The 20,819-nt window shown below is 45.8% G+C and overlaps 1 protein-coding gene across 2 annotated transcripts in view; it reads right to left on the reverse strand.

Annotated features, from left to right (window-relative positions):
- LOC309403140 (protein eva-1 homolog C-like) overlaps window positions 1-20,819 on the reverse strand; it is a gene marked incomplete at both ends in the record, with an annotated part of 234,238 nt that overhangs the window by 113,592 nt on the left and 99,827 nt on the right. For both annotated transcript variants that reach the window (XM_081997170.1, XM_081997169.1), the window contains one exon: window positions 730-873. In XM_081997170.1, coding sequence (XP_081853296.1) covers window positions 730-873 — 144 coding nt within the window. The remainder of the gene's footprint in view (window positions 1-729; window positions 874-20,819) is intronic.

Genomic DNA, 20,819 nt, shown 5'->3' on the forward strand with positions numbered 1-20,819 from the left:
ATACTACAGCTACAAATGACCAAAATGTCATCACTGGAAGACGACAGACCTGATGTTGTTTTCATACCACAGAGCTCAGACAGGAACAATTTTTTCTCTGTTGCAGAATAAGATGACTAGTCAGCTAGGAGTACCGTGTCTGCTCAACACTATGACTTAAGCTCCCAACTGAGAGCTCTAACTGTTTGTTTTTTTCAAATAACAGTATTTTGTTATGAAAATGTTGCAATGTTCACCTGAAGATTTTGGGAATGATTTTCTACTAACACTATGGATGACTATGGATTGGTGATTGTCTTATTCTACTGTACAAAATGAAATACAGAACAAAGTAATAAGGATCCTGCTCATAACCACAGCTTTGCTGCAGTCAAACGAAACAGCAGGATGCTAACAACCAGGATGTAAGCACCCACTGAGTGGACCGATTTCACCATCAGGTTTTCCTGCCTTGCAAAGGCAGTGTTGCATGTGTTAACAAAATATCATTTCTGTGTTTTATGCTTTTTCTATCAAGTCAATGAGTAGAAAAAGAGACACAATTAAACCACTCAGTCTATCCACATAGCTTTCCCTTGTTGACCAAATAAGAATCACCATAAGACAACCAGAAGTTCAACAACTTTTTATGTACATTTACAAGTCTTGTCATTCTTCACACATTCTTCAGATGTGTTCATTAAACCCATACCCCAATGAGAGTTAAAGTAAGAGAATTTTGTGGCTCACCACAGGTGTAGATGACGTTAAGATGCTTTCGGATGCCTGGGTAACAAGGATCTCCAAATTCATAGGTGCTAGCATATATGCTGCAGCTTCTTTTCCCATGACAGCGCTTGATCATGAGTTGGAGAGCAGTAGCCGACTGACAGTCTAAAAGGGAAAAAGGATACCTGTTTGTGAATATCTGTCCATTCACACCAGAAATTACCTAAAAAAACCTACCAGATACAGACTGTGAGAGCAACATACACATGAGCTTTCCATGGGTATTTAAAAATCTTTGTGTTTACATGGGAAGGTGTATCTGACTCTCAAACACTTCTAATAATTTGTAAACTGATGAAAGGAAATTACCAAAAATAACAGTGAAGAAACAGAAACCCCCATACATCTGTAGAAAGAAGGCTGTAAATAAAAGATGGCTTATTTTCAAAGGCAAAAAACTCTCTGTAATAAAAATAATTCCTTCTCACCTGGCATTTATTATATCAAGGTCTGAAAGGACTCTAAGACAGGTCTCAGTATCTTCATTTTAACAGATGAAGAAACAGAGTAATAGAAAAATAAAAAGACTAACAGCAGCAAGTCAGTGCAGAGCATGGAAAAAGACTCAGATCTTTGGAGTCTCCCTCCAATGTATTTATCCAGAAACACTACAAGCTTCCCCATAAACTAAGAGACTGTCACAGGAACAGAGAATATGTTAATACTAGGGTTATAATATTCATATGGAATTGCTGTAGATTTATTTAGCTGTCTGATAATGCAATTAATCAATTACATGCAAAGTTGTTAGCAAATTTCCACATCATGGCTGAAAGGGAGACGGATATTGTGATCTTGTTCAGGGAAGGGTAAAACTCTGATTTGATTCGGTGTGTGGATTTTTTCCAGGTTTTGCTTGTGTGGTGGGCTGACCCTGGCTGGATGCCAGGTGCCCACCAAAGCCACTCTATCATTCCCCTCCTCGGCAGGACAGGGGAGAGAAAGTATGATGAAAGGCTCGTGGGTCGAGATAAGGGCAGGGAGAGATCACTCAGCAATTACTGTCATGGGCAAAACAGACTCGACTTGGGGAAATTAATTTAATTCACTATCAATCAAATCAGAATAGAGTAATGAGAAATAAAATCAAATCTTAAAACACCCTCCAAACCCCCCTTCCCTCTTCCCAGGCTCAAATTCACTCCCGATTTCTCTCCCTCCTCTCCCTGAGCAGCGCAGGGGGACGGGGAATGGAGGTTGTAGTCAGTTCATCACACCTGGTCTCTGCCGCTCCTTCCTCCTCAGGGGGAGGACTCCTCACACTCTGCGCTGCTCCAGCCTGGGTCCCCCCACGGGTGCCGTCCTTCAGGAACAGGCTGCTCCAGCCTGGCCCCCGTGGGGTCCCAGGTCCTGCCAGCAAACCTGCTCCAGCCGGGGCTCCTCTCTCTCCCCACGGGGCCACAGGCCCTGCCAGGAGCCGGCCCCAGCGCGGGCTGCCCACGGGGTCACGGCCTCCTTCGGGCATCCCCCTGCTCCGGCGTGGGGCCCTCCCCGGGTGCGGGTGCAGATCTGCTCCCCCGGGGAGCTCCATGGCCGCAGGGGCACAGCCGCCTCCCCGGGGGCTTCCCCGGGGGCTGCCGGGGAACCTCTGCTCCGGCGCCTGGAGCCCCTCCTGCCCCTCCTGCTCTGGGCTGGGGGCTGCAGGGCTGTTCTCCCCCATGTTCTCACTCCTCTCTCCGGCTGCAGTTGCTGTTGCGCAGGTTTTTCCCCTTCTCAGCTCTGCTCTCCCAGCGGCGCTGCCACCATCGCCGATGGGCTCAGCATTGGCCAGCGGCGGGTCCCTCTTGGAGCCGCTGGCACTGGCTCTGTGGGACACGGGGGAAGCTTCTGGCAGCTGCTCGCAGAAGCTGCCCCTGCAGCCCCCATCGCTACCAAAACCTGGCCACGCAGACCCAATACAGCTTGTTTCATTTTGAGGGAAAGACATAGGGAGAGTTTGGGTAGGCATTTTCAGCCCTTGTTACGTCCAAGAGAGTTGTCTCAAGTCACCATTACTGGTCCCTTTCTTCAGACAGAGGTGATGTCTGTCAGAAGTTGTTGTATTTTTAAGAAGTCTAATGTGGGTTACTATGAGGTTGAATAATTATGCTACCATCTACCATCTAAGTAGAAATATTGTTAGTCGTGTTTATTCCATGCAAGTAGAAATGTTTGTCATATCAGGAATTTAAAATATGGAAAGCTCCAAAAGTAAATCGTTTCCCAAGTATTATTTTCTATCAGATGGTTTGTGCTTGTTTTCTCAGCTAAAGTGAAAATGATTTGTACAGACAAGCTCTTGAACTTTTAGGTTCTAGACTAATAGTTTGCTTTTGTTGTCCAGCCAGAGCCAAGCCAAGAGGAAGCTGACATGAAGACATTTCTTCGATGTTAAGCTGCTGCTAAAAGCAACAGGAAAGCTACAGAGAAAGGACTACAAACCCCTTTTGGTCACTAATCAGGAGGCAAGGAAAGGGAAAATGAACCCCAAAAGGTACCTAATGTTAGAACCAACACAATTACAAAAGCCATGCGAGACACAGAAAGGCACAGAAAACTAAGCCTGGAGGGCAACATGTCTTTTTTCTCAAATCAAAGGCAGCATTTTATTTCATATGCTCCAAATGACAAAAGAACAGGGCCCCATGTGAACGTTTTCATACTGAACCACCCAAACTTCCTTAGGGGATTTTTGATGCAATGAGTGTCAGAGGTTCCAGTGGAAACATCTGGCATGCAGCAATCCTGCTTTATTGTCTTTTGTCAAATGTCCAGTTAGAGAAACTCATCAAATCTAAGCACTGCACAGGATTTCATGGAGGGCGCCTATTCTTTTTCTTTGTTATTGTTCTCACGCAAAATAGACAGCATCCCACGGCTGTCTGCACAGGGGCCTACTACCTCCATGGGAGGGTGGGGAATTACCCGTTACTGGTCCTGTGAGAGGCACGACAAGTCTTTTGCATACATTGTCACCAGAGTGAGTCAGCCTTTGCGATACTCCTTGTGTAGGAATAAGCAATAACAAACTACGACTCTGACCTCCACCTTAACAAACTGGATTGACTCTTCTGGTGCCGGATCTGTAGATTCAGCACACTGAAAATGCTTCTAGGAGTTTTATCTGTCATATACCCTCACACGAACATCAGCAGCTCTTCTAGCTCTCACTAGTCATGTTTTGGTATTGATGGCCTCCTTCCTCCCATGCAGCTCTGAGCAGGCTGCAGTCTCCATCTGTATTGACTTTAGCAGCAGCATCTGCACTAGGAAACCAAACCGGGCTCAAATCCAGACATACCATTATCCTCCTTGTTTAAGTGCTACCCTGTTCCTTAGAATGATCTTGCCAACTAGCATTACACTGAACAGGTAATATAGTCTAAGATATAACAGGGCTAGTCCCAATCGTCAATTTGCAGAAGTCCCCCCCTCAGATATTTTTGATGTAAAGTAGAGGAGCAGGAGTACGTGGTAGAGGGTTTAGTTGTATGGACATGAGGTCAACAAGTCACAAGGTCAGGCACCAGGATCTTTCTCACTGTATTCAGTACAGAGTAGCTGATATGTACATGGTAGGTGAGCACAATCCTGATGCTAACTTTATCAGGTAGTAGCTGCATTTTTTTTTCCCCAGGAGAGAACAGCCTTGCCCGTGATACCCACTGAAAACAAATAGTGCCTACAGGCAGCTGTGGGACCCTGATGTAGCCCCTTCACCAGCCTCACTACCAATGCAGATGTAGCTTGAGTTATAAGAGCCTCTTCCATGTAGCCCTAGATACCCAGCCTCTTCTATGTAGCTCCATCTGCCAGAGCTGGTCCTAACACTGCAATCCCTGCTTGCATTTTACAGTGCCCAGGTCCAGACTACGCTGTTTGGCTACGTGTTCACTGGTAAATGAAAACATACCCTGGCCCATTCCCTGGCCCTGGGGCCAGCTGTAGTGGAACAACACACAACCATGCTATTAAACACTCTTACCCTCCAAAACAGAGTGGTGATACCCAGTCCCTGTCCTATAACCAACCTCAAACCATCTTCTGGACTACCTAGGAAAGTGCTAGCTGAGCTAAGGCAACAAACCATGCCATGGACCATGCTACAACTTAACAGCACAGATCTATTTCCAGTATCTGTGCCCAGGCCCTGGTACTGCTAGTTTACCAGCATACATGTAGCCCTAGATACCCAGCTCCTTTGGACACAGACCAGGCCTCCATATTCACAAATATTAGTAATGAAATCCTCAACACTCCAATTTCCAGGCTGCTCCAGCTCAACCTGCACTAGCCAAAATGAGCAGAAAAGCAGAAGAGACTCTCTATGCTTCAATTATAGACGGGAATGAAATCCCCTAGCATAGAAGGTAAGGCACCGAGATTTTAAAAGCCTGTTTTACGTGGACTTTTTGCAAACTTTAATATTGAAAATATACCCAGCAGAAAAGTCACCAGTTGGGACTGCAGCACATAAACCATACAATAATTTAGTTGGAAGCAGTATCTGGAGCCTATCCAGTCCAACCTCCTGCTCAAAGCACAGCCAGCTTTGATGTTACATCAGGTTGCTCAGGAATTTGCCCAGGCAAGTTTTGAAAATCTCCACAGATGAATATTCCCCAAACTCCTTGGGCACCTGTTCCAGGGCTAAACCACTCTCCAGGTGAAGAATTTTTTTTATTGTATCTAATCAGATTTCTGCTGCTGCAACTTGTGTTCATTGCTTTTGGTGTGTGTTTGGGTTTTTTTCTGTGTGTTTCCAAGAACAGTCTTCTGTAGAGTCACCTATTAAGTAGTAGAAAACAGCAACAAGATCCCACCCTGAGCTTTCTCTTCTTGAGACTTAAGAAACCCAGGTCACTCAGCATTTCCCCATATGCTGTGTGCTCCAGCCCCCTGACCACCTTGGTGGCCCTTCACTGGACTTGCTCCAGTTTTTCAACGTATGTCTTTATCTGGGAAGCCCCAAACTGGACACTCTGGAACTCCAGTTGAGTACTGGAATACCAAATAGAGTTAATAAACCCTCTCCTTGATGTCCTTGCAATAATCTTACTAATAAACTCCAGTATCCAGTTAGCCACCATCGCCACAAAACTACAGCTCTGACTCATGTTCAATTTCTTGTCCCCTGAGACCCATTGGTCCTTTTTCTGCAGACCTGCTTTCCAGCCAGCTGGTCTTCAGCCTGGGATGTTGCAGAGGGTTATTAAGGTGCAGGATTTTGCACTTGTCTTTGTTGAACTTCACAGGGTTTCATAAGGTTTCTCCAGCTCACTGAGCTTCCTCAACGTCCCTACACCCTGCTGTAACGACTGTCCTGTCCAATTTGGTACCACATACAAACTCTGTCCCATTATCCAGATCATTAATGAAGATGTTAAGCAATATTGATCTCTGACTGCTTTTAGGTGGCTGCCAGTTTAATTTCAACATAGCATTGTGGAGGTTTCCTGTAGTACTGCATTTCCTTGGCTCTTGTAGCAAACAGCCACAATTTAGGCAAGTCTTTACTGTTGCCACTGACCTCTAAACCCAAAATCTGTTGAATGCAGGAGTGGCAGAAAGTCATCTGAGTTACCCACATTACAAGATCCAGCTAAACTTTACTGACAACACCAGGCTCCCACATGGTAAATCCAAATAATCTTCTCATTCTCCCCATGGTAAAGCCTGAACCATTCTCTTGGAATTGGTCATGTTCTTCCAGCCCTGAAAAAAAGGAATGGACTCTATGGACAAAATTTGACAACGTATTCACTTCAAAGACTTCCCTTTAGTTACAACAGAGATTTTTTGCTGTTTTTCCCTCCATACAATTTCTAAGCACAAATGCCTTGTGTGTTCCGGTAAATGCCAGGGCAAGCAAGCAGCAGTACTTTGAGGGAGGTCTACACCGATACTGAAATTAGCTTGGTGTCCCCTCTTGGTTTTTTTGATCTGTCAATGTGTTCATCCTCCACAAAACACATTGAACTGAAAAATGTAAGAGCAGCAAAGAAAACCTCCAAATGGGACCATCTCCATTACACACTTCAAAGGATTTGTGATAAGGAGGTCATTTAGCTGGATGCCAAAATGTCATACTCGGACATCTTTATTCCCTCACTAACTAGCACTGAAGATGTCAATAATACATCTGAGAGATGGCTGAGTGATAGATGAGGCTACAGCACCCTCATAAATCACAGTCACCACCGTGTCATTCAGAGCCCTAGAACTGACAATTTTCTTTTACCCCCATGTCTCAGGAGTATAAAAATACTCGACAACTGTTGGCTGTTATGAAGTGCATGTAGGTAATTTAACTTCCAAATATAAACAAGTCCTTAGGGAACTGGGTTGAAGTGACATCTCCAAGTATATTAGTACCTTTTCAGGAGGTGATTCTAGGTCAGAAGTCTTCAACTCCAGGTTCGCATTCCCAGAGCTCGGAGAGGCAAGACAACAGAGGCTCTCTTATTCATAAATCATTCGCCTCTCAAAAAGATGCAGGGAAGCCAAGCCCAGCAATGTGGTAGAGCAGAGTAGGGCTATGGTCCCCTTCAGCTGGCCAAATTCACATTTTCCAGGTCTTCAGAAGTGGCATTCTTACTGCACCAGGTGGCATCCTCGTTCAGGTCAACATCTCTTTTCTTCTGCTGCTTGTTTTCTTGCTAAATGCAAACTGTGGATGTTGTATGAAATACCATCCTGACATCAGTGAAAAACAAGTGATTCCATGTGTCAGAGACATGGGAAGGACACTCACAAATGCCAACACCGTATTACTTAGTCTAAGTACTGCTAAGCAGAGCCAGGCCCCTGCCAAGAACCTTTTAAAGCCCACAGAGCTCAAATCCCACAGCAGAGCAATAAAAAAATGCTTTAAGACCTCATAGATGACAGAGAGCCCACTTACACAGGTTGGGCCACAGTTACCCTCAGCTTTCATTAGTCTTGGATTGCTTCAGCACACTGCTGAAGAGCAGATACAAATCCTGTCTACGGTGAAACTTCCACATGTGAAAGCGTTTAAAGATATCACCTGTGCTTTTGGGATATGGTATTTTAAACTAAAGTTTGGCTTTATGGGAGAGTGGGATCAGCTCGCTTTATCCTCTTTACTCCTGGCCCCACTTTCTACAAGTTGCACATCCCTCCAGCCTTGCTCCTCGTACAAGTGAATACCCTTTTGCAGGATCATTCCACAAATGCAGACTGCTGGCCAGTTTCATTTCACAACTCTTAGTCTAAGCCCTCAGTAAGTAATTCATCTTACCAGTTGCATTTATGTATGATAATACTCCCTGATCTACTATCTTTATCCACCCAACCTCTGACAGGGTAAAAACCCAAATCAGATGGCAACAAAGCCATGCTGGAGGATTTTACCAGCTGCAGCTTGCAGGCAGCATTGGCTTTCAAACTGGAAACAGTCTCAGTGATGTAATGTCCATATCATCAAGTTCACCACAATGAATGGGTTTTAGTCAGTTTAAGGCTGCTTCCCAGCATGACTATTTCTTTATTACCTCTTCCTGGTGAAAAAAAAATAAATCGGAGCCAATGCCTATTAATCACATCCGTTACTTTGGTTACTCACTGTTACTTGTTTTTCTCCAATAAGGGTGACACATCCAAATCTGAAATCCAAGCCACACGTTGCTGGTTTTGATTGCAAAACCTACCTCGGTTTGAAAGAATATTTCCAAACAGTTTAATTTTTGTATTACAGTAACTCTTAGATGCTCTGGCGGAGATCGGAGCCTCTTCCAAGGCAACAGTCATCTCAGATTGATCCACAAACAGACTTAAGACATCTAGTTTTGGGATGGGTGACTAATCCCACAGTGAAGTTGGGCATATGCCAGAAGCTCAAGAACATCAGTGCATCTGTTAACCTTGTGATGAGACTCACCTGCCACATCCAGGTTCATGCACAGATGAGGCAGGATGTCCAGAGCAAGCAGGACTATCTACACCTGAATATGTCAGTATGTTAGCATGCTGTAAGGCTGTCAGGTAGTGGTTTTCCACAGGTTGTCCATGGATCTGGAAAGGCAGCAGGGCATGGAGCATACCCACAATACCAAACATATGAAAAATATAAAAAAAAAAAAGTCAAAAAAAGAGGTGTTCCATCCCTTGGATCATTTTTGTGGCCTCCTCTGGACCCGCTCCAACATGTCCATGTCTTTCCTGTGCTGAGGGCTCCAGACCTGGATGCAGCACTGCAGAGGGTCTCCCCAGAGTGGAGTAGAGGGGCAGAATCCCCTCCCTCACCCTGCTGGACACATTGCTTTGGATGCAGCCCAGGAGACAGTTGGCCTTCTGGGCTGTGAATGCACACTGCCAGCTCCTGTCCAGCTTTTCATTCACCAGAACCCCAAAGTCCTCCTTGGCAGGGCTGCTCTCAATCCCTTCATCCCCCAGCCTATATTCATACTGGGGGTTGCCCAGACCCAGGTGCATGACCCTGCTCTTGGCCTTGCTGAACCTCATGAGGTTCACAGGGGCCCACTTCTCATGCTTGTCCAGGTCCCTCTGGATTGCATCCTGTCCCTCAGGCGTGTCAACTGCACCACGCAGCTTGGTGTTGTCTGCAAACTTGCTGAGGGTGCACTCGATCCCACTGTCCATGTCACTGACGAAGATATTAAAGAGTCCTGGTCCCATTACGGACCCGTGAGAGACACCACTCATTACCGACCTCCATCTGGACACTGAGCTATTGACCACTACCCTCTGGATGTGACCATCCAACTGATTCCTCATCCAACAAGTAGTCCACCCATAAAATTCATATCTCTCCAGTTGAGAGAGAAGGATGTTGTGGGGGACCATGTCAGAGACCTTACAGAATTCCAGATAGACAACATCGGTAGCTCCTCCCTTGTCCACTGATGTGGTCACTCCATCATAGAAGGCCACTAGGTTGGTCAGGCACGATTTGCCTTTGGTGAAGCCATGTTGGCTCTCTCAGATCACCTCCCTGTCGTCCATGTGCCTTAGCATAGCTTCTATGAGGATCTGCTCCATGATCTTCCTGGGCAGAGAGGTGAGGCTGACAGGTCAGTAGTTCCCAAGGTCCTCCTTGCTACCCTTTTTGAAGGCGGGTGCAATGTTTCCCTTTTTCCAGTCTCCAGGGACTTCACCCGACTGGCAGGACTTTTCAAATATCATGGAGAGTGGCTTGGAAACTACATCAGCCAATTCCCTCAGGACTCTGGGATGCACCTCATCAGGTCCAACAGACTTGTGCATGTTCAGGTTCCTCAGGTGTTCTTGAACCTTATCTTCTCTTACAGTAGGAGGGACTTTTCTCCTCCAGTCCGCGTCTTGCAGTCCATCCCCTTGAGAGGTGTGGGAAGAGAGAAGTCTGAGGCAGGTAAAGTCTTCACTTGCCAGTGAAGACTGAAGTGAAGAATACATTGAGTACCTCAGCCTTCTCCTCTTCTGTTGTTACCAGTTTGCCAGCCTTGCTCCTCAAGTTGGGTACGCTTTCTTTGACCTTCCTTTTCCGGCTGACATACCTATACAAACTATAGCTACAGAAGCCTTTGCATGCCTTGCCAAGTTCAGCTCCAGCCACGCCTTGGCCCTCCTGACCTCATCGCTACACAACCGGGCAGTGTCCCTGAACACATCCCAGGATACCTGTCCCTGCTTCCACTGCCTGTGCATTTCCTTCTTGCCCTTTAGCTTGCACAGCAGGTCTCCACTCAGCCATGCCAGCCTCTTGCCTTCCTTTCCTGATTTCTTACACCTGGGGATCAAGAGCTCTTGCGCTCTATGGAAAGCATCCGTAAAGATCTGTCAGCTCTGTTCTGCTCCCTTGTCCCTGAGGGCAGTTTCCCAGGGGGTCCTATTGACTAACCCACTTAAGAACTGCAATTTTGCTTTCCTAAAATTCTCAGTCCTGACTTTACACTTCACCTGACCCACATCCTTCAGGGCTGCAAACTCCTCCAGTGCATGATTGCTGCAGCCCAGGCTGCCTCCAATCTTGACATCACCAATTAGCTCACATGCATCAGTGACCAACAGGTCCAGTACGGCATGCCCTCTGGTAGGGCTGTCTATTACCTGGCATAGGAAATTATCCTCCATGCACTGCAGGAGTCTCCTGGATTGCCTACAGCTCACCGTGCTACTTTTCCAGCAGATGTCGGGGTGGCTGAAGTCCCCCAGCAGGGGGGGAGCCTGTGAGTGCGATGCCTCCTGTAGCTGGAGTAAGAAGGCTTCCCCAACAGACTCCCCTTGATCGGGAGGCCTGTAGTAGACACCAGCCACAAGGTTCCCTTTGTTGCCTCGGTCCTTGATTCTTACCCATAAGCTTTCGACCTGCTCGTGGCTATTCCTCAGAGGCAGCTCTTCGCACTCTATCCATTTCTTGGGTATATGGGCAATGCCTCTGCCCTTCCTTCCTCCCTCCCTCACCTCTCCCTTCTGAACAGCCTGTAGCCATTGATAGGTGCACTGCAGTCACGGGATTCATGCCACCAAGTTTCAGTAATAGCAACCAGGTCATAGCTTTCTAGCAGCACAGTGGCTTCCAGCTCCTTCTGTTTGTTACCCATGCTGTGTGCATTGGTGTAGAGGCACTTCAGCTGGTGTGTTGGCCATGTCACCCTCCTTTAGTTCCTCTGATGTCTTTCTGTGGTGCGACAGCCAGGGAGGCCTCGCTAGCACCCTGTTCCTCTAACCTTGGTGTGTCATCCCACAGCTTGTCGTGGGTGAGCCTTATATTATTTTACCCCTCCACTTTCGAGTCTAGTTTAAAGCCCTGTCAATAAGCCCAGCTGGCTTGTGAGCAAAGACCCTCTTCCCCTTCTGAGAATGGTTAATCCCATCTGATGCCAGCAAGCTAGGTGCTGTGTAGGCTGTCCTATTATCAAAAAAAACCAAAATTGTGGCAGTGGCACCAGTCACAGAGCCATGCATTAATAGACTGGACCCATCTGTTCCTTTCTATGTCGCTGCTTGCAACTGGAAGCAGGGAGGAAAAAATAACCCGTGCTCCAGATTCCCTTACCAACTGTCCCAAGGCCCTGAAGTCTCTTTTGATCGCTTTTGGACTATAAGTTGCAGCTTTGTCTTCACCCACATGGAAAAGCAGTAGTGGGTAACAGTCCAAGTGCTGTACCAGGCTAGGAAGTTTCCTAGTGATGTCTTTAACCTGGGCCCCAGGGAGGCAGCAGACTTCCCTAAAAAGAAAGGTCTATTCAGCATATTGGACCTTTGGCTCCCCTTAGAAGGGAGTCACCTACAATTATAACCCATCTTTTCTTCCTCATGGGGGTGGTCGTGATGCAGGGGGTAGGTCTTTCTGACCTTAGCAGCACCTCTGATGTATCTGGACAATTGTCCGCTTCGTCTATGTACATTCCTTCCATGTCCAGAGCCTCATACCTGTTGTGCAGAGGCACCTGGGGAAGTGAGGTGGGCAAGGAGGGGGCTCGCCTATCACCCTGAGCAAAGACTTGCCTCCATTCACTCCTTTCTTTTAAGCTACTGCCTTCAGCCTGGCAGGGAGAAGATACAGGACCCCCTTTATCTTGCATTTTTTCTGGTGGCTACCATAGCTAAGCTCCTCCTGAGAGGGTGATGACCACCAGTTGAATTCACCTCTTGAGCTGGTGGGGCCACTACTTCCTCCCCATGCACCCTTCTGTGCAAACTACTGTGCAAACTGCCGCGCCACGCCTGGCCGACCCCCCGCGCTGTCTTCCCTCTCTGTGGCAGCATTCCTGGTCGCTCGCGCTCCCCAGGCTGCTTTTTATAGGCGCAGGGGTGGTCCGCCATTGCTCTGGCAGTGCCCAGGCCTCGTCAGCGTCTCCCGCGAGAGCTGCCGGATCCTAGCGGGTCTCTCTGCTACCCTGGCATCTCCCTGCCTCGGGAAAACCCCCAAGATCTGCTGCTCTGCTGAGATTTGGTCTGGCTCTGGAGCAGCTCCCCTTGGTGACTAATATAGTGATGCCTACAATACTATCTCCAGCAGTGTATGTGAGGTAAGCCATTAGGAACTGGAACAGGACTGGTAGTACCTGATCAAAAGACTAATTCTGTGGCACACTTCGGCTCAGTGTAAGGGCATCAGGAGCAGACCTATGTCCAGTCAGCAGAACCCTAGCTTTCCTTGCTATCTGTTGAGGAGCAGTTGAAAGGAACAACCTAAGATAAATATTCCCTTGAGGGAAGTAATTTACAAACAATTGACAGCTCTAGGAGGAATCTCCTCCCAAGCAGAGGACAGGATTCATCTCCAAAACATGCAGCATGATTTCTTGCTAAAGAATAAACCAGGAAAAGTTACTTGCTGAGAGCTATGAAGCAGAGAGGACAGAATGAAAGATGGAAAATGCAGGAGTCAATTAACTAAGAAGAGAGACATTTAGTTCCTACAAAGAAAGCTGGCAGATACCTGAATCAGCGCTGTGGTTATCTACTCATCCGCCAAAAGAGAAAGCATACTTCGGTGGAAGGGCAGGAGGGACATAAGCAGGAAGAAAGTAACTCCAAACTTGCAGGTGAGGCAGCTCCCTAAATTTCTTCACAGTTTACCTAGGAGTGACTCAAAACTGTCTCATTCTGCAAGAGAATCTCTATCATAAACAGGAGGGAAAGAAGTTCTGCTGCTGCTCTTGGACAGTGTTTTATTTATTTTAAAGGTACTCCATTAGCTGTGGCTGACTGATAAAAAGTTCAGCAAAAAGCAACAGCTTGCTGGAGGTGTCTGGCCCTCTACTTCAGCTGCTAAATTAGACACAATTAGCCATGCTAGCAGCCTGTGAATGATGTCTCCATAGAGTATTGATGAGCCAGTCTGCACCATGTGCAGCATGTCAAATCCCAGCCATTTTCAGCTCAGCCCATGCCCATTAAGTTTGATGTTCTCTTTAAAAGACAGTGCAGAAGACAGTTAATAAAGATGGGCTTTGTCCAGTTTCTCTCTACAGTAAGCAGCTTGGGAAGGTAATTTTTTTAACAGTATAGCACTGTCACCATTTCAGATGGGGGGGAAATGGAAATATGCTGGATTTCTCTTCCTTACCGTGACACACAAGCCTCTACAGAAGACACAAGAAGTGAGTTGGATTTAGAAACACAGTGAGTGTGGAAGACAAGAAGGAGAAAACCAGACTACAGATACTTAGCTCTCAAGACCAACCAATGTGAAGACCGACTAATGAAAACAAAAGACTTATACGAGAAAAGATGCAGAAGCAGATGTGTGAAGAGGAAAGCCCAGGAACAGAGACCCAAAACAATTAAAAGTTTGCTGGTTTGGAAGCCAGGACAAAACAGGCTTCAGAAAGCCTGCACAGTCAATTTGTTCCAAGCACAAGAAAACCATCTTCAAGCAGGGGAATAAAAGCAATTATTTGTTAGAAGAGACTGTTAAAAGAATTTCTGAGTTGTAACGGGCTGGGGAGAATTTTTGCTTGACAAGCCACTGGGCTGCGGAAAAGGGTTTGCAGTCAGGACTGGCGGGGATGTATCACTGGGGCTTTGGCGCACACATCAGCTTTGGTTTCCCAGGTCCCTGCTCCCTGGCTCTGGTACAAGCACTGGCTGATGCTGTGCAGAACAGAGAGATGCTCCAACATGGTCCATGCTGAGGCCAAGGAGAATCTACCTCCCCCACAACAGCATCAGTCCCAGCAGGCTGTTTACTTTTCTGTGAGCTTTTATGTTTGAAGGACTTTCTATCTGGTTTTTGCTTTGGCAGTGTGGGGTACTTCGGTATCATGTTGAGCTGGGTTTCTGATATAAATTGCCATCATCATTGTTACAAATAGCAGCAGGGAACTTCACATTGGTGCAGCTGGATATAGTGTCTATGTCTTGCACAATGTCACTGAAAACAGCTGGCTAAAAAAGAAATCTACATCCAAACATTAGAAGGATGTGCAGAGAAGGCCAGCTTTATACTTAAAAGTACATTTTAATGACAGAGAGAGAAAAATTACTCACCACACACTTCATAAAACTTTGGAAACTTCATCAGTAGGCCAGAAAAGAGAAAACAATCTTAAAAGAAACTAATCACATCTAGAGACTGCAACTGAAGAATCAATTGCAGGTTTAATTACAAATGCTATAGTTACTTTTAGAAACACTTGGTTTATTAACATGAACCCAAATCATCTTATCACCTTTGTCTCTGGAACCAGAACTCATTTAAAACATATGAGGCACCAGTTTTGCAGAGACTGACTCAGAGTGTGTAAAGTTAAGCAAATTAATAACATTTTGCAGGTTTGGGGGCTAAAGTAAGAATCTGAGGACAGCTTCAAACTTGGCTCCAAGAAGTTTTAGAGAACAAAGCAGTTTTGGTCTGGCAAGGACAGTAAAATTTTACTATTTAATTTGCAGCAGAGAACAGTTGATTGTGGGCTATAAGGTATTCAAGATAAAAAGCAAAGAAGCTAACAGCTTTTGCTTCACTCAGTAGAAGATAGGGATGGTGCATTCAGTGCATCTACTGCTGAAAGAAGTCCCTGAGTTCATCTGTCCTTCCTACTCATTACAGCCCAACAAAAGTATTTTCCTGAACATGGGTATAGTTCAACAAGTGCCTACACCAAGGCTGAATCAAGGTCCGAACTTCAGAAGCTGTGAGACTGGCTCATTTTTTTTAAGAGACTACCCAGCTGACACAATTTGCAAGTCACTTCTTGCCCTTGGTTTCTAAAATAAAGCACAGTGTGCTTGCTACCTCACAGGTTTCACATTACCTTTGTTTCTCAGGCTCAGCATTCATGGTATCATGGTGGTTTTGAAATATTCTTGAGTGACATCTGAACTATTTTAAGAGGAACTTTATCAGTTCTGAACAAGTTACACTGGTTTTCATTCAGAGTTGAGATGCTATAGATTTACATCTCTTAAATTCTGTCCTTTTATTATTAGAATTATATTCTGAATTTGTTTTTAACTATAGCTGGGCAATGGGCATCTTTTATAAGATCAGCTACTAAAGAAGTTGATGCTACTGAAGGTGTTACAAATATCCACTTTACTTCCTCAAATATCATACCAATGTCATCACAGAGCCTGGTAATGCTATTTAAATTACTACTTTCAGAATTTTTGTTTACAACCACTGCATGGGGTCATACTCCACTGTAAACAACTTTTTAAAACCAAGTTGAGCCTTGGCTTTGAGAAAGATCTTGCCCAGAAGCAAATTTGAATTGATTTTTTTTAAATAGCAATTGTGTGCATATAAAAACAACTTCATATAAATAATTTTTTATGACTCTATGGAATCCAACAATAGTTTGAGTTTTCTAGAAACAGCTGTAAAGTTATTTTAATTACCTCCTGGTGTTTTGAGACAAAAAGTGAAACACGCAAAGTATCTAAAATTGAAAAATAACTTTCTGAAAGCAGGCTTTGTCCCACTTTAACTTCGCATTCTAAATAGGAATTTCATTTCAATTTAATTTTAATAAGGTATTATATGTGAATTAAACAGCAACTGATATTTATTTAGCCTTCAAACTTGGATGCTTGTGCAGTTTATTACATACAAACAGATTGGCCTCTAAAAACATGTTCTTAATCATGAGCTATACACATAATAAAGTAGTTCCTGCACTGAATGTAAATGAAACGTACATAGAGTCACACCTACAGGCAGGGGTGCTCTGGAAGCCTGGTGTGCACATTAGAGAGGAAAGATGCACTCTGACTCCCTCCCACGTCTGCTGTTCATCCCACAAACCCAGCCTTACAGCCATTTTAAAGTCCATCATCTCCCATATGGTGAAATCAGGATGCAGCACGAGAGTGTTTCAGCGTTTCAGATCTGCTGAAGGACGGCCGTGCTACACGGCATTATCTGATCAGCACAGATTTCAGTGGATACCCTGTCTCCTCCTGGCACCCCGGTCCCCCACTGCTTCTCCCATCAGCACCAGACGTTACTACCCCTCGTCACTCCAGTGCCCCATTTTGGAGGCCTTTTTAAGTATTTCACTTAAGACCAAGATTAGAGCACAGCCACAAACTTGTATGGATGGAAAACGGTCACGGGTGGTATAGCGGAAGAGAGCCAGAAATGCACGGTTGGAGGGGCGGCAGTATCTAAAACCAGCTCCTATCTGGGCAAGAACAGAACCAGGTGCCATGGAATAAAATGGAATTTTTTTTACTGCATGTATTTCATACTTATTCACATGCTAGATCTGATCACAGATAAACAAAGTAGATGGGTCCATTATGTGTATGATGTAATAAATATTTATATGGGGGACTGTGAAGACTCTGTTTTGAGTCATATATACATCTGCATTAAGAGGGGGCAGTCAAAAGAAACCGGGTTGGATCACCTTCTGTCACTGCATTAAAATGAAAAATGCCAGGGAACGAGCACCTAAAGCACAGGCTCCTTTGCTGAACTCATTCTTCTGCTCTTTCGTTATCAGATCCGATGAGTTAGAGAGCACCGCTGACCATCTGAGTTTCCTCAGGGCTTTGTAAACACATCCATTTTCTCCCTACAGATGCACAGGAGAGAACTTGTATGTTGACAAGGACATTTCACTTCTCAGCAGACAGCTTAACCCGCACACCATGACCCAAAGCTAAGTTTTGGAGCCAGAGTTCCCATGATCTTGCGCCAACTCCAAAACCAAGCCCAGGTTCCATCTACCCAGCATGAGGAGTTAAATTGCTGTGGGCTCTTCATATACATGATGGAGAGAGACAGAGTCCTTGAGAAGGAGGCCTGGATCCTGACGTTAGAGGTCAGCTGAACATGTCCATCTCACTCTCTGTGGTTCAGGGGGTAGCTACCATAAAAACACACATGTGAACATGTCAGGCACTCTGAATATGATCAGGGATATAGCTCCACTAAATGACTAAAAGGGTAATTGTTTTACATCCAAGTTCTTCCTCCTAATTAGATCATTACCTTGCACTTAGATACAAGTAGGAAAAGGCCATTTTTAAAAATTGGCTTCCCTTGGTATAAACAAATTACTCAGAGATGCAGGCAGAGGCAGCTGTAAACAGCACGACAAAGGGGCAAAGGGCTCACTGGGCTGAGGAATATTAATGGTTTGCTGCTTGCGAATAACCCTTTCCCCAGAGACCTCCCTATGCTCTGTGTATTCTCTCTGCACATGCTGGCAGCAAAGTGGAGGCTTTATTAAGAGAGTTACAAATAAGGTCAAATTCCTTTAGGAGCTTTTCAGAGTTCCCAAGGCATTCAAGGAGGGGTCCAGATGTTTGCAGGGGTTTCCCATTACGGTCAGAGACACAAGTTTCAGCATGTTTCTAGTTAAAAGAGGATGCTGGCAGATTTTCTCTTTAACATGACAGGCATAGGATGGAGTTCTTCACAATAACTTTCCCTTCACAGATGCTAAGCACATCTGTTACACAGAGAGAAAACATGCATATGGCATGGCATGGTGTTTGAAGTCTGACTGGGGGATCTTACATTTCCCAAAAGCAGCACAATGATGGCTGGGTTATGTAGGTGTTAAAGGGCTGCAACGTCACAATACCTCATATCCCTTCACCTGAGCACCTAACATACCTCATGTCTCTGCAGAATCCAGGAAGCTCACCATTAGTGGACTTTATCTCCTTAGCACTCCTACAGGAGTACAAGGTCTTGTTTCTCAAGGCAGAAACAACACAAATTAAATTATTTGTTCCCTTACATTATGGCAGAGTCAGAAATATATACAGTGCTCCACTAGGCCACCCCTCCTCCCTATCTCAGACCTCAGTGCTTTAAAAGCCTGATCTGTAGAAGCTGTAGATTTCTAAATTCAACCCAAATGTGCATTTTGTACACAGAAAAAATGGAATAAAATTCTCTGAGCCAGTTTTCATTAGAAGAGGAAGAAAAGATACCCTTCCCCATCTTTGGGGCAAGTATAAGTTTTTCACTCATCAAGTAACTCATGCTGCCTGGATAAAAATAATCACTGCAAACTTGTCCAGGACCTACTTCCCGAGAAAAGGCCCTTTGCCAAGGCTCAGACTTGACACAAGTCATTACTCCCATGAAATTCAAATAGAATAAATCTTCTATGTGCAGAACATAGTTGGGTTCTGCCTTACGAGAACTGGATGCTGCTGTGAAGTCTGAGTCATATGGTCATAGATGTAAGATCAGCTCGTTCCGAATGTCTGGATCAAAGGCTGTCATGGAGCAGCCTTCCCTGTATCGCAGGGCTGGGAAACGTGCAGGGAAATGTTCTCTAGCTAGAGAAAGCTTTGATTTATAAGCTGTGATATTTTCACCTGCTCTGGAGGAACAGAGTTGCCTGCTGGGCTAGGCAGACCCATGGCAGGAGGACAGTTTCTGGAGCAGGTTGGGGGACTCTGCACGCCGCTCCCACGATTGCTAGTGGCAGCTGGGAGCACAACCCCCTCACTTCAGTGCTGTAAATGTATGCAGCACTATTATTTCTTGCAGCATGCCATGGGGAAGCATGGTGTGAACGTGCTTTTCTCTCATTTGGCTTGCAGATGGATCCTACACCGGTTTTTCCTGTGGGGCCAAGAGAGGAGTGATTAACCACAGACACAACTCACCTCCCCTTTCCTGCATCACTAGAGATCTGCCCCGTTGGGTCAGTTCGCACAGATACATGAAGGGAAGGTTGCAATAAGCAGAGACTGCCTGTAGCACTGGCAGCGTCATGCCAAGGGGATCAGTGAGCTCTTCCTGAACACACTAGCAGACCTGGACAAACACTCTCAAATATAGCCGGGATTTGAGGCATGGAGCATGGTGAGTTGAAAGACCACCTGCTCACTCATATATTTTTTAGTTAAGCTCACACACACACACCACTGAGGATTTGAGCATGCAGGGGAACATCAGCATCAACAGCTGTACTGCCTGTCTTTCACCCTACACACACAGTGCCCAAATGTCTGGGAAAACCTGGGGGACGCATTGCTCCATGGTGAGTGCCTCACCCCTCATCCCCAGCCCTGCAGGGCATGCAGCCAGCCGCTGTCCCAGAGACACTTCCCACCCTCCCTATGCAGGCACGACAAACTTACTCCCTGGCATCCCAGCAGCACCAGGCTGACTTAACAAATACTTGAGACCCCAGCAACTCCCAACATGCAGAAATCTGCTTCTGCCCAACAACTCAGTCATTTTTAGCATCAGTTCACAGCTTAAAACCTTGAACTGGATTTCAGTGTAAAGCTTCCTCGGCAATCCCACTGCTAGCTTGGCAGTACATTGTCTTGTACTGAACCTGCTCTTGTAACTAGTTTCATTTAAGAGCTGACACTGGAGGAAGGCTCTGCCTCGTCCCAGCAGCAGACTGCGTGCTACACTCTATGATCTGATACCTTATTCCCTTGGGCAAACATCCCAATTTGTAGAGATCACAAGGCCCCTTTGAGAACAACAGGGCATACAAGTGCTATAGATGGTATGGCAAGTGCAGCCCTGCTGTCACACCTCACTGCTTGTTCTCTTAGCTATAGCTTTGCTCTCCCAATTCCACTGCCTCCCATCCCATTTTCTAGTGCCACATACCCTGCTCTCAAGCAAGTTTCCGGACTTTGCATCTGCATAAAGCAGAATCAAACTTTACCCTTTGTGGGTTCACATAGAGTTTGGCATCACGCTGACGTTCAAGAGCAGGTCCCGGTGCTAGTATCTTGTCACCAGTACATGCCTGTTTCCGCACTCTCAGCAAGGACAAAGGAGCGGTGTGCTCAGGCATACCCTAGAAACCCATCGAGTTTCGCTGTCTCCCCAAGTTATCACCCAGCAGCTGAACCTCCACAGCACTGCATGCACACTCTTAGGCCATCCCAAACACCACATGAAAGAGGTCTAGGCTAACCTGTTAAACACAGCTGTTTTGGCTTCTGCTCCCTGGTAACTGGGGGACAACAGGAGCACCTCCAGGGACATAGGTCACCTCAAGGGATAGGAGGTAACTTGTTAAAGGACGGTGACTCTCCTGCCATGCATCTGAATCACGGGACTGAGTAGGAGACCCTGAACTGTGCTCAGATTTTCACAACTACACAACTAAGGCACTCACCACACTGCACATATAACCTGACTGGCCTGACTCCAT

The sequence above is a fragment of the Phaethon aethereus genome (genome assembly GCF_964289735.1).
Source record: "Phaethon aethereus genome assembly, chromosome: 3".
NCBI classification, from domain to species: Eukaryota; Metazoa; Chordata; class Aves; order Phaethontiformes; family Phaethontidae; genus Phaethon; species Phaethon aethereus.